This window comes from Chelmon rostratus, chromosome 6 (assembly GCF_017976325.1).
Source record: "Chelmon rostratus isolate fCheRos1 chromosome 6, fCheRos1.pri, whole genome shotgun sequence".
Lineage (NCBI taxonomy): Eukaryota > Metazoa > Chordata > Actinopteri > Chaetodontiformes > Chaetodontidae > Chelmon > Chelmon rostratus.
This window is the reverse complement of record NC_055663.1, coordinates 2,620,152-2,638,352: the sequence shown is the minus strand read 5'-3', so window position 1 is coordinate 2,638,352 and position 18,201 is coordinate 2,620,152. Positions and strand designations below refer to the sequence as shown.

At 42.8% G+C, this 18,201-nt stretch overlaps 1 protein-coding gene across 1 annotated transcript in view; it reads right to left on the bottom strand.

Annotated features, from left to right (window-relative positions):
* btbd11b (BTB (POZ) domain containing 11b) overlaps window positions 1-18,201 on the bottom strand; it is a 66,146-nt gene that overhangs the window by 12,057 nt on the left and 35,888 nt on the right. The window contains exons 2-6 of the mRNA XM_041938799.1: window positions 10,900-11,058; window positions 8,601-8,805; window positions 5,121-5,273; window positions 4,745-4,910; window positions 3,870-3,959 (exon numbers count right to left, since the gene is read on the bottom strand). Coding sequence (XP_041794733.1) covers window positions 3,870-3,959; window positions 4,745-4,910; window positions 5,121-5,273; window positions 8,601-8,805; window positions 10,900-11,058 — 773 coding nt within the window. The remainder of the gene's footprint in view (window positions 1-3,869; window positions 3,960-4,744; window positions 4,911-5,120; window positions 5,274-8,600; window positions 8,806-10,899; window positions 11,059-18,201) is intronic.

The following is an 18,201-nucleotide window of genomic DNA, read 5'->3' as shown; positions in this document are numbered from 1 at the left end:
CAGACCCCCTGTGAGACCATGTGCTGGTGCGGTTGGCCCTGGGTTCCTCCTAATGCAAGACAATGCTAGACCTCATGTGGCTGGAGTGTGTCAGCAGTTCCTGCAAGATGAGGGCATTGATGCTATGGACTGGCCCACCCGTTCCCCAGACCTGAATCCAATTGGACACATCTGGGACATCATGTCTCGCTCCATCCACCAACGCCAGGTTGCACCACAGACTGTCCAGGAGTTGGCGGATGCTTTAGTCCAGGTCTGGGAGGAGATCCCTCAGGAGACCATCCGCCACCTCATCAGGAGCATGCCCAGGTGTTGTAGGGAGGTCATAAAGGCACGTGGAGGCCACACACACTACTGAGCCTCATTTTGACTTGTTTTAAGTCATCCAACTTTAACATCAAAGGTGGATCTGCCTGTAGTGTGCTTTTCCACATTAATTTTGAGTGTGACTCCAAATCCAGACCTCTATGGATTCATAAATTTAATTTCCATTGATAATATTTGTGCAATTTTGTTGTCAGCACATTCAACTATGTAAAGAACAAAGTATTTAATAAGAATATTTCATTCATTCAGAGAGAGAGTAGAGCCTGCCTTTGGGGATAGGGGCCCCAGGCAGCAGCTCAATTGCGCAATCGGAGGATCTGTGTAGCGTAGTGACGTAGCTTTATCTTTATCCTCCTCAGATCCCAGCAGCACCGCGGCACCTTGGCCAGGTTCGGGTACCGATCCCTCTCTGCCTACGGTGGCAAGGCAGACTCAGGTGTTTTGGTGGTCATACTGTGACCAGACTCAGAAGGACAGTTAAAAATACAATCCCTTCCCCACCCCTGAATTTTCCCCGTCGCCCAGTGAATTTCCGGATTGTTTTTCTGGAGCCAGGGGTAACCCAGAATGAGGGAATGTTGTGCACACTTGAACAGGTGGAAGCTTATGGGTTTTTGGTGAACCGCAATGACAGTCATTTCACAGTTTTCTGTACAGTGAGTCACTTGAAAGATAAAGCGTACATTTAAGGCACTGTCGTTGATAGGGTTCGAGAGTTTTTTGACTCTATATATATAGCCTTCTCTTTTACCTGGCATTTCGGTAGTTGATGTCCCTGCTCCCCGCAGTAGAAGCACGCCTTTTCTGTTACATGCTGAAGTCTCTCCTCAGCTTGTCTGCATGGGCTCCTTGAGACCGAAAGGTGGCGATGTCGGAGCGGGCAGGTGAGCAGGTAGCTGTGGAGGGTTCTGTCGCTCCACGTCCCTTGGTGCCCGTCTCCAACTCTCTGTAGCATGAAAGCCCTCCCTCTGGCAGTCTCTCTCCCTTTCGCACAGTCGTGAATCTATGCGGATGGTCGCGGCGATGATGGTTTGCAGGTCTGGGGGCAGGTCCAAAGGGGCTAGTTGATCTTTTAAGGCACCTGAAGGTCCATTGACGAAAGCATTGTTCAAAGCAGGACCATTCCACCCACTATCAGCTGCTAACCTGCGGAAATCAATAGCGTAGTCCACCACCCGGTGGTGGCCCTGCTCAAGCGGCTTCTCGGGCTGGGGATTTACGATCAAAAATGTTCGTTAATGTCTTGGAAAACAGTTTGGAATCTTGACAGAAAACGGACTCACTGGCCCATTCAGCAGTTGCCCCAACCGCTGCCCTCCCAGTGGGATGAGAAATCATGAATGCAATTTTAGATTGCTTGGGTAGATACACACCGGGGTAGTGTTAGAAGTGGGGGTTGCATTGTACTAATGTGCCAAGTACCAATTTTTCCGGAGGGGCGAGGCGTGGAGCTCCCAGAGCCGGGTTGGTGATGGGAGAATTGGTGACGGCTGGCTCGGCAGCGTTGAGCTGTGGGGGGTTACCCAGACGGTTGTTCATATGTAGAACCTGTTCGGCAAGTAGATTTATCTGAGTCATGACGGTGTGCTGGGGATCATGCTGTCAATCTGAGAGATCTTTTACCCCAGGCTGAATGCTTTGGAGCTGGTCCTCGTGCTGATGAAGGAGGCTCCCTTGGGTGGTCAAGGCATTCCCGAGGTGGTTTGGTTCTGCTGATCCATGTTTAGCCAGATTGTACTGTCACGCCTGTAGGGCTCGAGGGAATTCAGGACTCGAGTGCAGGAACACAAAACACGAAGGAAGGTCAAAGCACGACGGCTGAATTTATTAACACAAAGTCTCTTAGTACAGGCAAAAACTAAAAGCGCTTGTTCTCCAAGGAATTAACAAAAGGCGCAAGGTTCTCTAGAAGGCAAAATTAGATCACAAAATACTTGAAGGCAAGGCAAGGGTTCACAAACTTTACAAGACAATCTGGCACAGGACAAAGGGAGACACGGACTATATATACACAAGGTAACAATGAACAGGTGGAAACAATCAGGGCGGGGCAGACAATCAGACAGGAAGTCAATGGTCTGAAACAAGAGGAGAGTTAGGGTTTCACAATAAAACAGGAAGTGCCTAACAAGACATGACGCCAGTGAACAGAACACATTAACAGACACGACGAGACATGACAGTACCCCTTCATCTGAATGTTTACAGATATTCCCAAAAATCCATTTAGTTATCCCTCCTTACCTCAGTAACCCTGACATTTGGCAGCATGTTGTTACTGTGAAATACATTATACTGTATAGGTTTCTGCAGAACATCAGTATTATTAACAGCATTTTTCTCAAAGTCATTTTTTAAATTTCAGTAGTGTACCCTGTAGATACATAGTTATTCCTCTTTTTCTCTGAAGTTTACTTTTGTTTTCTACCAATGTTCCTACATTTAAATACCAGCAGGAACCTGTAAGTAATTCATTGTTACCTGAGGCTGTCCAGCTGTGGAAAGAAACATGTTTGCACACTTGCACACAAGTTTCAGAACAAGATACATAAAATGAATCTAAAAGCTGGTCTTTAGGTTTTAGTTGACAGTGCTCTGTGCTTTTGCCGAGGTCATGAATGCAGTGGACTGCAAATCAACACAATGGCTGATGGGAAATGTTGCTGAGGTGACTAATGAAAACCATGATGACCATGACATCATGAGGCCTTAAAGGATAACTTTTGTTTTTTACAACCTGGACCTTATTTGTAGCATTAAATACGACCATTTACTCACCCAGACAACTTTGGTGGCATTTGGAGTCGTTTTGAAGAAATTAGCCCCAGATGAGCGGCGCGTATACCAAAAGTTGTCTGGGTGAGTAAATGGGCGTATTTAATGCTAGAAATAAGGTCCAGGTTGTAAAAAACAAAAGTTATCCTTTAACTGAACACGCGTCTGAAGTCTGAACAGATGCCGTCTCTCTCTCTATGAGGAATTCTGTTTGCTTTATGTCAGGCAATCTTTATCACTTTTTTCCAGACAGAGAAAAAATGACTAAGCAGCAAACCTCTGCATTATGTTTTACTTTCTGAATGCTCCAATTCAAGTCAGTCTCACTGCACAGACAATTTGAATCTGCTTGTACACTGCTACATATCCTCTACTGTGGCAAGGCAGACAGTGCCCCATGATCTTAAGCTCTTACACTCTCAGACACATGGGAGAGAAGAAAGAAGTGGAGATGAGGGTAACAGGATTTTCTCCAGTTCAATACCACACACATAGTTTTAGTATTACAAACATTGCTGAATCACTTTAGAACTATCAACACTGTACATATTGTAGAATATTGCAGAACATCTGTCAAGAAACTGTTCTGAAAAACACTCCTTGCTGGTATATACAATGCAGACGTCTCCCATAGTTTTGAAAACATAGAGTTTCAGTTAGATATTTTCATTTATTTGATGAGGGCAATGTGCACTTCATTCTGCTTTGAGTGATTTTAATCCTGCCGTCGAAACCAGAATAACTGTAAAAACTTCACCAGCACTGACCTCACTGTTAATATCAGCCCCGGCATCCAGCAGCATCTGTACCATGGCCTCGTCTCCACGGACACAAGCGTACATCAGCGGGGTCATTCCCTACACAAGCACAGATACAGAGAACAAGAGCAAACACATTATTTCATATGTTAAAGACACACTCACTCATTTTTGATTAAAACACCAAATGGCATCATCAAATTCCAAATCGTCCCCCCATCTTATTGTTTTCAAACACAACATTTGATATTTGACATCAAGTATTTTATCTTATTGAGGAGGTGCCATATGACTTTTTGGAGTGTAAGTTTAACTTTTACAATGAAGCAGGACAAGGCAAGACTGAACTTTTGTCTGCTCTTAACTTGTATTCTCGACAGTTCCACACCTGCTACCTTGAGTCTGATGAGAGCAAGATTCTGCTATTGACCATTTTAAAGGATGCCTTAAGAATCATCATCTCCTCTGGGCCATGAGGGATGTCAGCAGACCCTGTCTGACAGAAACATAGAGGACAGTAGTCTGTTTTGGAAAGTTTTCATGTAGATTAGCTCCAAACTAAACGTTGATTTTCCAGTGGATAATCAGGAGCCACCCTTGCAGTATTCTCCTTATGATTTACCGTACTGGAGGTGGTAGTTGTGATATAATGCAGAGCACCTTTAAGGCTGCAGGAAAAATAGATACCAGAATAAGCTCTAACATCCATGCTCGCCTCCTGCTCTCTGCTCAAGTCTGCATGGTGCTCAAAGGTGAAGGAGCCACATTATGCCATGTAAACAACTTTTTTTGTTACACAAGCTGTGTATATGTGTTTGTGTGTGTGTTGTATGTAGAGTAATTGTGTCTGCACTTGCTTTTAATGTGTTGACTGTGTCTCTAACCTGCTCACTCATGCTGTTGATACCATCGGACCCCAACAGGTTGACAGCCTGCTTCACCAGGTCTGTGCGTCCACAGCTGAGCATACGGAAGCCCAGGTCCTGCAGGAACTTTGCTTCAGTAGAGGCAGCATCCAGTTTCCTTGAGAAACAGAAGCAATCATCTGTCCTAAAGGGCAAAGCAAACAAAGTGATCACAGTGCAAGCAAAGCTGTTTTCACTGTTTACAATGCATCATATTTTCCCTGAACAACTGATGAACTTTATTTTTTTAACACTACAGGGAGGACGGAATGGAAAATGCACATATCTTCATCATATCACTGATTTGTGAGTTTGTGCATGTGTTTACACGTGGGCACACTGCTTACAGCCGTACCGAAGCTGACGGGGTTCGCAGTCCACTCCAGGCAGCAGCAGTCTGGCAGCCTGCCGGACATCATCGCTGTCCACAGAGACGCTGCGTCTGTGTTCGGTGTGAACCACAGCCACACGTACCCACTCCATCAGAGGCGGCAGCATCATGAATGGCCTGTAGGAGGAGGTAGAATCACATCATCTGGCCATCAGAGACTCACGGTGACCTACAGTCGCACTTATTAATTTTGGAAAATACACCGAATACAGAATAATACAGAATAATACAGACCCAAAACTAGTGTGTCACAGAGAGACACTGTGATGTGATAAAATCCATACTGAGCAAAATCTTGTATAAACTATAGACCATAGATCATAACAATAAAAAACATGTAAATTCTGTTTCATACAGTCTGAGTCAAGTATGAAACTGTATCCACTATGTCATGAATATCCTCACTACCCATTGTGCTGTGTTATAAAGACCTAAAGCTTGACAGAGTAATGTTTTAATACATTACTGATACTGCTAGGGCTCAGCTGGATACATTGAAGCCCATAATATGCTCTATAACCACACACAATACATTGTAACATTTGTGTAATGCATTCTAAACATTAAAAAAATGGTCTTGCTGAAGAAATGAGATGGTGGTGTGTTTTGTCTGAGCTGTCACATATCTATGCTGTGTGTACTTGATCAAACTTGGTATAGCCCTGTGGGATTTACAAAGTAAATCACTTTACAAAGTATATCTAATGCCTGTACTGTCCTGACACATGCTCTGCCTACATCTGTCACTGATTGTTAATTATTTGCTCATCCATAGGGCTCCAAGCTGATGCAAGGATATTTTAGTAATAATCTGAGCCTCTAAGATATGCAAAGACTTTACGCACTTTAAAGGAGACTGACCAACAGCCATGTGATGTTATTGGTCCCACAGGCTTCATTTAAGCAGTGGACACCTAAACAAAAGGCAAGCAACTCATAATGGCAATACATTTCCTCAACAATTTCTATGAAGAGTTCAGAAAGTTAAGGATGAAGGATCAAATTAATTAACGCCATGGAAACATTGCCTAATCCTTATGTCATTTGCATATAAATCACCGACACCATCTTACAGCTGCCAGCTGATAATGTCCCACTACATCAGTGGTGGTAATCACAAATACATCTCTGTGCATGCCCACTTTCTGCTACTGCTCAGGTCACCCAGAGGGCTCACTCAAGTAGCCAATAAGTTGACAACTCATGTATATAAAACTTAACTTTCCTTGAGAGGAAAAAGTTTGGGGGTGAGCACAGAGAGCCAAAATATAATAAAAGTTTGCTGAGGCTGGTTGCATGGTACAAACTCAGGGGGTCTGATAGTTTAATCAGTAGCAGATAGCATTCTATTATTTTGCTTGTTCTGGTTAAAAAAAAACCCTACTGTATAAAAACATTTTTCACAGCTCAAATATGATGGGAGGCGTTTCTAGAACTGTGCTGTACATTGTCCCCTCCTTGAACCGCCACCTTATTGTGCTGAGGGGTTTGAGTACTAAAATAATCCTAGGAGCTATGTTGTCTGGGGCTTATTGCCCCTGGTAGGGTCTCCCAAAGCAACCAGATCCTAGGTGATGGGTCAAAGAGCAGTTCCACAGCCCCCTATGAAAGACAAGAAAACAAGGACCACTATGTCGCCCCGACTGGCGTTACCGGGGCCCCACCCGCAGGCCTGGCTCCAGGGTGGGGCGAGCACCTGGTGGTCAGGCCTTTGCCCATGGGCCCGCCCTCCAGTAGGCCCATCAGGGATCAGAAGGGGCTGATGCGGGATTTGGGTGGCAGTCGTGGGCGCAACACCTCGCTGGGGGGGGAAGGAGCCCAAGCTAGTGCAGGAGGTTGAGCGGTACAGGCTAGACATATAGAGATAGTCGGGCTCACCTGCACGCACACTCTGGTTTCCGGAACCCAACTCCTTGAGAGAGGCTGGACTCTCTTCTACTCTGGAGTTGCCGGAAACTGGTGTGGGCTTGCTTATAGCTCCCCACCTTAGCCGCCATGTGTTGGAGTTTTCCCCGGTGAACGAGAGGGTTGGTGCCCTACACCTTCGGGTCAGGGACAGGTGCCTCACTGTTGTTTCAGCCTACGGGCCGAACAGCAGTGTAGAGTACCCGCCCTTCTTGGAGTCCGTGGGAGGGGCGCTGGAAAGTGCTCCGACTGGGGACTCCATTGTTCTACTGGGGGACTTCAACACTCACGAGGGCAGCGACAGTGTTACCTGGAGGGGAGTGATTGGGAGCAACGGCCTCCCCGATCTGAACCCGAGTGGTGTTCTGTTATTGGACTTCTGTGCTAGTCACAGCTTGTCCATAACGAACACCATGTTCAAGCATAAGAGTGTCCATCAGTGCACGTGGCACCAGGACACTCTAGGCCGGAGGTCAATGATCAACTTTGTGGTCGTGTCATCTGACCTTTGGTCGTGTGTCTTGGACACTCGGGTGAAGAGAGGGGCTGAGCTGTCAACTGATCACCACCTGGTGGTGAGTTGGATCCGCTGGCGGAGGAGAAAGCTGGACAGACTTGGCAGGCCCAAACAGGTAGTGAGGGTCTGTTGGGAATGTCTGGAGGAACCCTCTGTCAGAGGGGTTTTCAACTCGCACCTCCGGAAGATCTTTGACCAGATCCCATGGGAGGTTGGAGACATTGAGTCCGAGTGGACCATGTTCTCCACCTCCATTGTTGACACAGCTGTTCGGAGCTGTGGCTTTAAGGTCTCTGGTGCCTGTCGTGGCGGCAATCCCCAAACACCAGAAGTAAGGGATGCCGTCAAGCTGAAGAAGGAGTCCTATCGAGCATGGTTGGTTCGTAAATTTAATGATAAGCCTGCAATAATTTTTTTTTTTTAACCACCTCAGGGCAGTGAAAACTAACCCCATGAGGTTAACCTTTGACATATGTATCGCCCTCTGAGTGGATATGGCGAATTTGCTTACACAAACAGCAGATATGTAGCAACAATAGCATTCATTTGGAGTCTTGTATGTATCCACCTGATCAATGATAGCCATCTTCCTTTTAGTTCTTGGTTTGGTCTCCCATTTCACATTCAGGTAGTCATGTTATCCAGTGTTAAGACAAGAAATATTAAGTACAGCTGCTTTAAGGAAAATGTGTAGAGACTGTATTTAATTAGAGCATTTATTTAATTATTATGATGGCAAATTCTGCTTGTGAAAATAAGAGACTTCATGCAGACTATTTATTGTATTCAGCCCTTCATTCTCAATATCAAAAGGGTCAAACCCAAGAGTATGAAGGCTGGTGTTGTTCTATGTGGAGCTCTGTGGCACAGAGACTAAGACTTGTGAATAATACCAATTTATTGTTGGTTTTGGTCATTTCATGGGATTGGTTGACAATAGAAACATATTATTTCTAGCCATATCCTTTAAGGACAGACTTTAGAGCTCCTCTTTATATTTTATGCACATGTTTGCTCCTTACCTCTCTGCTTGTAAGGTAACCTTGGAGGGCTCAATATTGGGGTTCTCCCACTCCATTTGAGGGCAGTGCATGAAGTAACACAGCGTGTAGATTGCCTCGGGTTCCCAGTGAATTACACTGCTCTTCTGGTGGATCGGTGTCCCATTGTTGTGATTCTTCATGTACAGTGGCTGCAGGTGGTGCATGGCCCGGGACACCAAGTCACCTAAACCCCCACCCACCAGCCCAGATAAATACAGACACACACACACACACACACACACACACACATCATACGGTGAAACACAAAAGGAACATAAGTGGTGAGAAAGGAATTCATGTGTGTGAGGGAGAAAATACAGGAATATTTAAAGCACACAGCCTTTAAAAAGACATTGGGGAATCATCCTCATTCATTCAAGCTCCCTTAAAGCTCAATCAGGGGAAATCGAGAGTTTCCACAAACCACAGTCTGGAAAAAGACAGGGTTCACACTAGTCTAGAGCTGGAGATGCTCAGGACTGCACTGTGTGATGAATTAATATTTATGGATCAACATGAGCTACTCCAAGCTCTTTCCTCTCCATAATTTATCAGTGCTCTAAGGTCATCCATTTATCCTACAAAAGTCAAACTTGGAGGACTCTGCTAATAAAAAAATCTCTAGGCAGGTTTAAAAGACAGTAAACAGTTCTTAGAAAAGCATGCTCAGCCCCATTTTTTACATACTTAAGAGACAAAATAAAGAGCCTTTTAGTACAGCCAATTCTGCTAATTTGAAATATATTTCATAGTCAGTCTTCAAGAAAACATTGTGACTGTGGCACCTAAGTTCTTCAGTGGCAGAATATGCTTACTTGAATCAGCCCTCTATTATTACAACACAGACTGAATTTCCATTTCAGCAAATTCTGTCAGATTTCTGTCGCTTCTTCTTCCTGCCTAGGCACACTGCATTATGAGAAAATGTAATGAAATTCAAAAGTGTGGTTGATCTGAAAAAACACTCTGTATCATATTGTTTAGGTCAATTTCATACTATTCAAGACAAAAAAGTAATAGGGTACAATGGTACTCGGTTCCCTTGTCTAAATGAGCTATACTGTATGTGTGCCTATACAATACATAACATGATGAATGTGTGGAGTTACAAAACACATAAACAACAGTTGCTAGTCTCATAAAGTCAGTTGGCCTTTAGTTGATCCCCACCAAATGATCTACCAACTGTGGTAGAGAGAATCTTAAAAGAGTCTAAAAGGAGTTAATTTCCCACACAAGAGACAAATGAAAAACCCCAAAAGAATGAAACTGCAAATTCTGACCTATTTTACCTCTCTCTCCACTCCAAATTGAAGAAGCTTCCAATTTTTAAGATCACAGTTCACAGCACCATTTATGAAATGTTTACTGACACAGGAGCAACTGAATCATCATTGAGAACAAGAACAGAAGCTTTCCGGATGTCTGAAAGAACTAAAACCTGTTTTAATGTTTCAGGGATGCCCATAAAATAAAGTGACTAACTGGTGTCAAGTTCAATGCACAGACTCTGTTGTCTCCAATGTACAATATAAAATGTATCTACTGAATGCAGCTGACAATTTTGGTAGCGTGTGTGTACTTAAATGTTACGTACACAGAAGGTGCAGGTGGAGGTGAAGGTAGTGTGCAGTGGCTCATAGTTCTCACAGTCTCTCACTCTAGTGAGGGGGATCTTCTGATCATTGAATGTCTGTACAAAATTTCATGGCAATCCATTCAGTAGTTGTTGGGTTATTTTTAGTCTGGGCCAAAGTGATGGACTGACAGGCCAACTGATACTGCTATCCTTGCACACATTTTCTACCACTGAGTGTAGTGTGGTGGGTCACTAGCCTTAGAAAGCTGCTGAAGTCCAACAACAACAGTATGGTAGTATGGTGTATTTGTTTAAGGTAGGTTCCCTGACCTAAAGTTCTTTTTTCATTACCATCCTATCTCATACTCACACTGTCACAAAAGTATGTGGACACCAAAACATTATATCCATGTTACCTCTGAACATCTTATTTTGTACTTTGGACCTCTGTTTGTGTTCAGGAGCATTGCGATGCTGGAACAGAAAAGGATTTTCCTAACAACCGTTGCCACATCGTTGGAGGAACAATATTGTCTAAATCATCACCTAACATGGACCGGGTGACCAGTGAGCAACTCCACTGAAGAGGTTGGGTGGTTAATTACCTTGCTTAAGGGCACAGTGACTATTGAGGGAGGTGTCAACGATGGTCACTCACTTCGCCAAGCAGATTTTTCCCACCACACCCACATGACTCACTGAGTTCAGAGATGCTGCCCACTCTTGTAGCCAGCAAACACTGTTCAGTGGAGCGGAGCTCAGACTGGCTGTAGGCATTTCCCTCTCCGCTCTTCCCCGTTCGCTGCTGCTGCTGCTGGTCCTTGTGAAGAATCAGACCCTCGGGTAGGCTGAGCACACCTGAAACAAGAAGAGAGAGAGGGGGGCATTACATTAATGTCATTGTGGAGCGTCAAACTACAAGTAATCATTTGAATGCTGTTTGCAGTTGCTAAAATGCTAAATGTATGCAGTTACATTAACTCACTAGTGATTTCTCTATACAGGGGAATAAGAAACACAGCATCCCTTCTTAATATCTCATTCTTTCCTTTTATATATTTGTCATATTAATATTATTATTAATAATACACTCACTAATATTATTAGTGAGTACCTGGATGAGAAAACAATGGAGGTCATACAAGATAGTAATGATACCTACTTGCTTCGCTCACATGTACTAATGTGTACTATTCCACATGCGTTTTCATGATTCACAAGGCAGACTACTCTCCATTTCGCCTTGCTGACAGTAGTTTATTATCCCTCTACAGTTTCATGCTGCACACTTCTGACTGTTGGTGAAGGTGTCAACTTATGAAATGGCTGAATGCACTGACTTAGCCCTTTAATCACTGTGAAAAATTAGGTTTGGCTTTAATGACTCCTTTCCCATAATATGCTGCTACTTCAATGCACACACTGCCTGCAGCGAAGGACACATTCTTCATTCATCTTGCAGGAGCAGAAAGTTGCTTTTAGAGTGATTTGTTTCATATTCCTCCACTGAGACAGTAGTTAAAAACATGCAAGGGACTGTGCAAAAGTTATTGAGGGGAAGGGGCAGGGTTATGCAATCTTTCTTTTTGGGTTTATTGCATCATTTTGTAGTTTGCCATAATTTTGACAGTGGACAGTCAAAAATTAAAGATTAAAATTTTGATAAGATAAAACTCTCACAGTGCAAATTAAAGTTGAATATGCAAAGTTGCTCAGGAAATCAAAGTGCAATCTGCAAAATCCCTCAGAAGATAAGTCCAATTTCCTTGCACAGAGTAGTGTCATTGTACAGTGTTATTGCAGTGGGTAGGAATGACTCTGCAGATCTGATCGGGTCCACTGTCTGAAAGCCAGCTATTGACGAGTTCAAGTCTGGAATATGTTTATGCAGCCATGTCTAAGTGAAACACATTTCAGTTGAATGTTCACCATGGACCTCACATTCCCCATGACAATCAATGGAAGAAATGGTTTGTATTTCCTCCTGCTTGCTTTCTATGTGGCACCAATCCTGCATTCTAGGTATCTCCTCTTTAACTTGTTGGGGATTTGGAGTCTTGCAGCGGGTGGTAGTGTGGGTCCAGATAGCACTAGTAGCTGGTCCCAAAAGTAAGCAATACTTCTACACCCATTGGCATGGTGACCTGCTACCACAAAAGTTGAATGTAACAGGAAAATGTCCATTTCAGCTTGCAGAGCTCTATACGATTTAAAGCTTTACACACAGAAAAATGCAACCACAACACTAGAAATAACAAAAAACTATGATATTAAGACTGGTGCTACTGCAACATGCTGCCACTAGTACAGCTAACTTCACACCCCCAAATTTTTTTATTGCAAACATTACTCTAATTTCTATATAGTCCCAAACGATAGAGAAAATGTGGTTAGTTAGTATAAACACTGTAACATTTTCTTTGAATACAAGTGCTGATTTTCAAAGGCATGCTTCTGATTATATTCTACTTTTGTGTCATAAAAACTGTGTGGCAGAAACATCTGGAAACAGATTACATTGTAATCAGTCAAAAATATTTAGCTTTTAAACCTACAGAGCAAGTGCTTTCAGGGCATCTTTGTCTTTGACAACCTCACGGCTCTGGAACAAAAAGCAAGAGACATCACCATCTGATGCACATACCCTAAACAACTGCTCTTTTCAGCCAGAGCTCCAGGCAAGCCAACAAGATCAGTTATCAAGAAACGAAATTTTCTTTTTTCTGTTTCTGCAGGAACTTGTCTGTAGGGATTACTCAAAAGCACCTCCTTTATTGCTTTTATTGGTCCATGTGCCTCTTTGATGAGCAGTTGTGCAAATGACAGGAAATTCATCTTAAAGATTTTAAGCAGCAGGAGGGCTACTTTCCCCATCCTCACTCCCACCTTCTTCTCAGCAATTGATTAGTTGTGTGATTTGGTTGAATGTTGCACTGCAGGCCCCATCATTTTCATAATGAGCTAAAGGATGAAGATAAGATAAGATAAGATAAGATAATCCCCAGCACAAATTGCACATGGGTAGAAATTGCATATGGTGGGCACGGATAATTGCACAGTAATAAATATATATATGTCACAGTCTGAATATGGACCTAGTGCTGCATAAGCATAGCTGGAGTTGAACTCTGACAGCTGTTTGAATGAAGGACCTGCGGTAGCGTTCCTTCTTACAGAGTGGATGCAGCAGTGTGTTGCTGCGGGTGCTGCTGAGGGCCACCACAGTGTCATGCAGGGGAAAAAGGGGTCTTTCACTTTAATCCTGGCCCTGCAATCACCCTTTCAATGACTTATTTTATTATTTATTTGTCTCTGTGATTTGATCTTTTGTTGTTGAGTAAATCTAGGACCTTATGCTTGTTTTGGAAAAAAGAACTTACTGTTTTACTTGAGCTGTAACTGTCTAGCTGCTTAACCTGGGTTCAGGAGAATAGCAGGACGAGCTGACAGTGAAAGGCTGAATGCTGTCAGGATGGACTGAGGCAAGGTGATTCATGGCTCTTCACATCCTAATGCAAGTCATTGTCTACCCTCAGGGAGGAACTCATGGAGCTCTTACATGCCACTGACTGTAGCTGCCCTCTCTCTCTCTTTGCTTGCATGATGAGAACTGTTGTCATTATCCTCCCTGGAAACTTAATATTCTTCATGTCAAACTACAGTATAACTGCGCAAGATGTTTTAAGTTGCTTACTGGCCATAATCATATGAATATAGCAGCTGGTTATTGTTTTGGGATGCATAGTGGAAAGAGGTGATATTGGGCATCAGCCACTCTTTAAGTGGACTAGTTCTGTTTGCCATATGGCAGCTATTCAGTGTCGCTGAGGAGAGCAGAAAAGAGGAGAGGGGCCTGAAGAATGCTCTAGGCATAACACTGCCACTGGAGGAGAAGTAATGAGTAAAGGAATTTCCATTAAGAGGTCACTCAATGCACCTTAGTCATATTTTGTGACAGGCAGCAGTGCAGAAGATATCCAGTGCATGGTCAAACACGTATTCCACATTCACTGCCAGAAAAAAGTCACTTAAAAAAACCTCCATGCAAAATATTACTGCAAATGCAATGTCGACCTGGAAGTCTTCCAGCTTTGTTTCTTGTTGATGCACTTAAACAATTTGGAGGAACAGTTCCGGGAAATATTCTTGTACCAATCATGTGTCTGTAAATATTAAGGTGCAGCCAATTAGTTTAGTTTAGCATGAAACCTAAAAAAATGAGATCTCTGTTGGTCTTGTGTCAATTCATGCAGCCCGGGACAATTAGCATCTACTGTTGTCTTTCCATTGACTTTGTATGCAATCACACAATGACTAAAATGTGTTTTGTATTCTGTTTGAACACAGAGTAAGAGAAGTTGAGGTTTAAAAGGGCTTATGTTACGTGACAAACTATTTTTTGGTTGAGTGCCGTGACTTCCTTGAGTCTTGTCACCATGAATTGCTGACAACTTGTTGTTTTTACACCTTGTTTTTTGCTAGCTGTTTCCCCTGTTTCAAGTCTTTGAGCTATGCTGAACGAACCGACTGTTTGCAGTAACTTCATAACTACAGTACAGACATTAGAGTAGAATCAAACTTTATCTAATTTTGCATAAGAACACAGATAAGCGTATTTCCCAGAATGTTGAACTACAGCTTTAATGTACTCCCTGGCAGTGAGCTGTTTCATGCAGAAAAAAAACTCTTTTTTAATCAGTGAAATAACATGAGTTGTGCAGCTAATGTAGAACTATGTTTTTTCTCTGGGTCTATCTGTCAGACGGCACACCACTGTAGTTTGGATCCACTCTAACTTGTCTCAGGGTTGAACAGAGCAGTGGGGCAGGAACCCTGACCTTGATGTGGTCTCTACCCAGCTTTAAAATCTATTTTGGAGGGATACATAGAGTGTGCACTAAACACACTGCAGCTTTACAGGAGCATTGACTTTGGCTTTCACAGACCGATAAGACGGTCAAGCTTTGATTGAGCAAGTTATGAACATACTGTACAAAGCTGTACTTGGATGAATGACATGCCTTGGCTGACATGACTGTGGTATGTGATTCAGGGTAACAGAGAAACAGAATGAAAAAAAAGCAGAGGGAGGAAGTCAGACAAATACAGACAACATGATGCAAAGGCAGTTAAAGAGATCGCAGAAAGCACAAGACTGACTGTTTTAAGTGCATGATTTTGGATCTACAGGGTTAATCATGTTGTTATTGTCGATGGATCACAATAGTGCTGCCACACTCTCATTCCGGATCTGCCAGACCAGATGGCCACCATATGTATACAGAGCAAGTGATCATAGAGGGAGACATAGCTAGATGGAAAGTGGGAAATAGAGTCGTGATGTGTGTTAAGATGTGATAGAATGCCTTTCCTTCTGGCTGTGTTATTCATTCTGACTAATCGTCACCATGTGTAGAGTTGTAGTTGTAGAGGTGTCAATATGAAACTGTTTTTTCTGAAGGAGCATTGTTGCCTGGACAGACCGTAAACCTCCAGAGTCTTGGATTGGGCTCTCAATTGACCACAGTATGGTTTGAGGTAGCCACAAGTCTTTAATGGGTTAGCAGCCGAGTCCTGTGAGAAAATACATGGCTACATGAAAATGTCTGTTAAAATTAGGAAACGCAGAGGGACAAGGCAAGTCTACACTGGATGAACCACAAGCACATACACACACACACAAATGGCAATATACAGTCAATAGCTCAAACAAAGTAAAGAGGACACACAGATAATCATTAATTAAAAAGTCTTAATCCCTAGTTGAAGTGGAACATGCTCTGCAGAGAGAACACTGTGTGCAGCTAAATGCAAATTAAATATATTCTTTGGCTGGGCAGCAACATTCAGGATACAGTCTGTTGAAGATCTTCTTGTTGTTTCTAATAAGGAGGATGAAGTTTATCAGCCAGGTCCTGCCAAGCAGTGGTGTGATAATGATGTAGGAAGAACTCCGCTGATACAAGCTTGAGTTGAAGAGACCTTTATTAACAAGCAGATCAGATTTCCCCCTTGGCAGAAAGCTGCATCATTTCAATAACATGTGAAAAAATGTGATGACAGAATAACCGCAGTATGAAAATTAATATCTTTTAGTTGTGGGCCTGGCTTTCCTCTGCCATTGTTGCTGAAGTCAGCTGTGTTACCTGCAGTGGTCTGTGTGACTATGGGTTAAGCAGGGTCTGTGAGTGTGACTGGCTGACTGCTTATGGAGCTTCTCAAATCTGGCATTGTTAGAACACGTTTTTCATCAATTTTCTTTAAAAGCTGCCAAAATTCAAAATCTGCTCAGCTGATTTCCTGCCTCATAAATTAGCAGAAGTGAATTTAGCAATGAAATAGCACACAAAAATTGCAAACAAACAAACAAAACCCTCAAACTTGTGGGACACAGTAGGCAAGATGACCGGTCCAATACATTCTTGAGATTTTTACCTAATCAGTATGACATCCAGGATTTAGCTTTTGTTTGCATATTGTATACTACATGTTACATTTTCGACAAATCAGTACATACTGCTTGTAGGCATTTTCGAATACAGCCACTGTTTCACATCTTCTTCAAGAGCACTTCAGGTTCTGTCTGTAGGAGGCTCAATCAGTCCAATTCATCATTGTGTTACCCTATTGCCCTCTGTTGTGTTGCTGTGTGAGTTATTATGTGTGAATGGTGCTGGCAGTCTTGTATTAGATTCGATTTTCTTGACTGACATCACACCTCATCACTGACACTCTTTGAAGCAGGTGTTCACTTGACACCTAGAAATCAAGACACAATGTGTCTGTTTGAGTCGATCCTGTCTTTAACATGAAGCTGCGCCTCTGTTGGCAGTGCTTGAATGGACAGCTGTTCCTTCCAGTTAAGTGGCCTACAGTACCTTTTGTAAGGGGGTATCTATTTGTAAAATAGATTCTTAAAGCTACTATAATCAGTAGTTTTAATTAACAATGGACAACATGTCATGTGAAAAAGGTCTAGTGTGACCAACCCACAGAGAATGATCACACAACACTGTACTTGGCCTCAGATGCTTTACAGCAGGGGCGGACTTACCATTAGGCAAAACTAGGCAGTTGCCTAGGGCCCCAAGTTCCTGAGGGCCCCATAAAACTCCTCATACACTTATGGTTAATATAGTTGTTACTTATTTGCACACATTAATTATGTTTTTGATTAAAATCCTTTCGCTAAAATGCCAGCAGAATGCTTATTGTATTATGTGTGTCTCGGGGCCCCCCTTCAGTCTCCACTACATTGGATCAGTCCATCTTATTGTGCATGTGCAGAAAGGATCTGGTAAGACAGCGGCAAAACATATGAAAACAAACGGCGCGAAGAGAAGAGAAGATGAAAAGAAGTTACCCCAGCGGTGCTGAAAATAGGAGAAAAAAGGAGGAAAGCAGAAAGCTGCTCTCAAAATCCCCCAAAGTGAGTGCATTCTTCACTGCGGCAGCGGCTAACAGCAGGAACCCACAACCGGCAAGTGAAACGGTGATGTCGACACCTGTTGGGGAGGGTCCGTTGTCGACGTGTGGAGATGAACAACTAGTGAGTATCAAAACTGTTGAAGGAGTGATGCCCCCCACCCCCGCTATATTAATAAGTATTTCTTTATCCCATTGAAGACGGGAAACTTATGTGTCATTTTGTAGTCAGCTTTGAATTTCGTTTCTATTTACTACAGAGGATGAGAAATCAATTATTTAGTAGGCTTTTTTTTTTCGTGTTGAATTTCAAGGAAAACTTCAGAATCACCCAGAGGTTTTACAGGTAATTTTGGCAGTTGTTTTTAGTCCTTAATGTGCTAAGTTATGCATTCAAAATGATAGAAACTATGTAACTTAAGGAAGTTATTAACAACTACTCACTGCATTAAAATAATCCCTGTCAGTGTTATAGCTTTATATTCATTAATATTGCTTTAATGTGTTATCATTTACTGCTGTAGATGTTTAAGGTAGAGCTAATTTTAAATGAATTAATTTACTGTTAGACAGTTT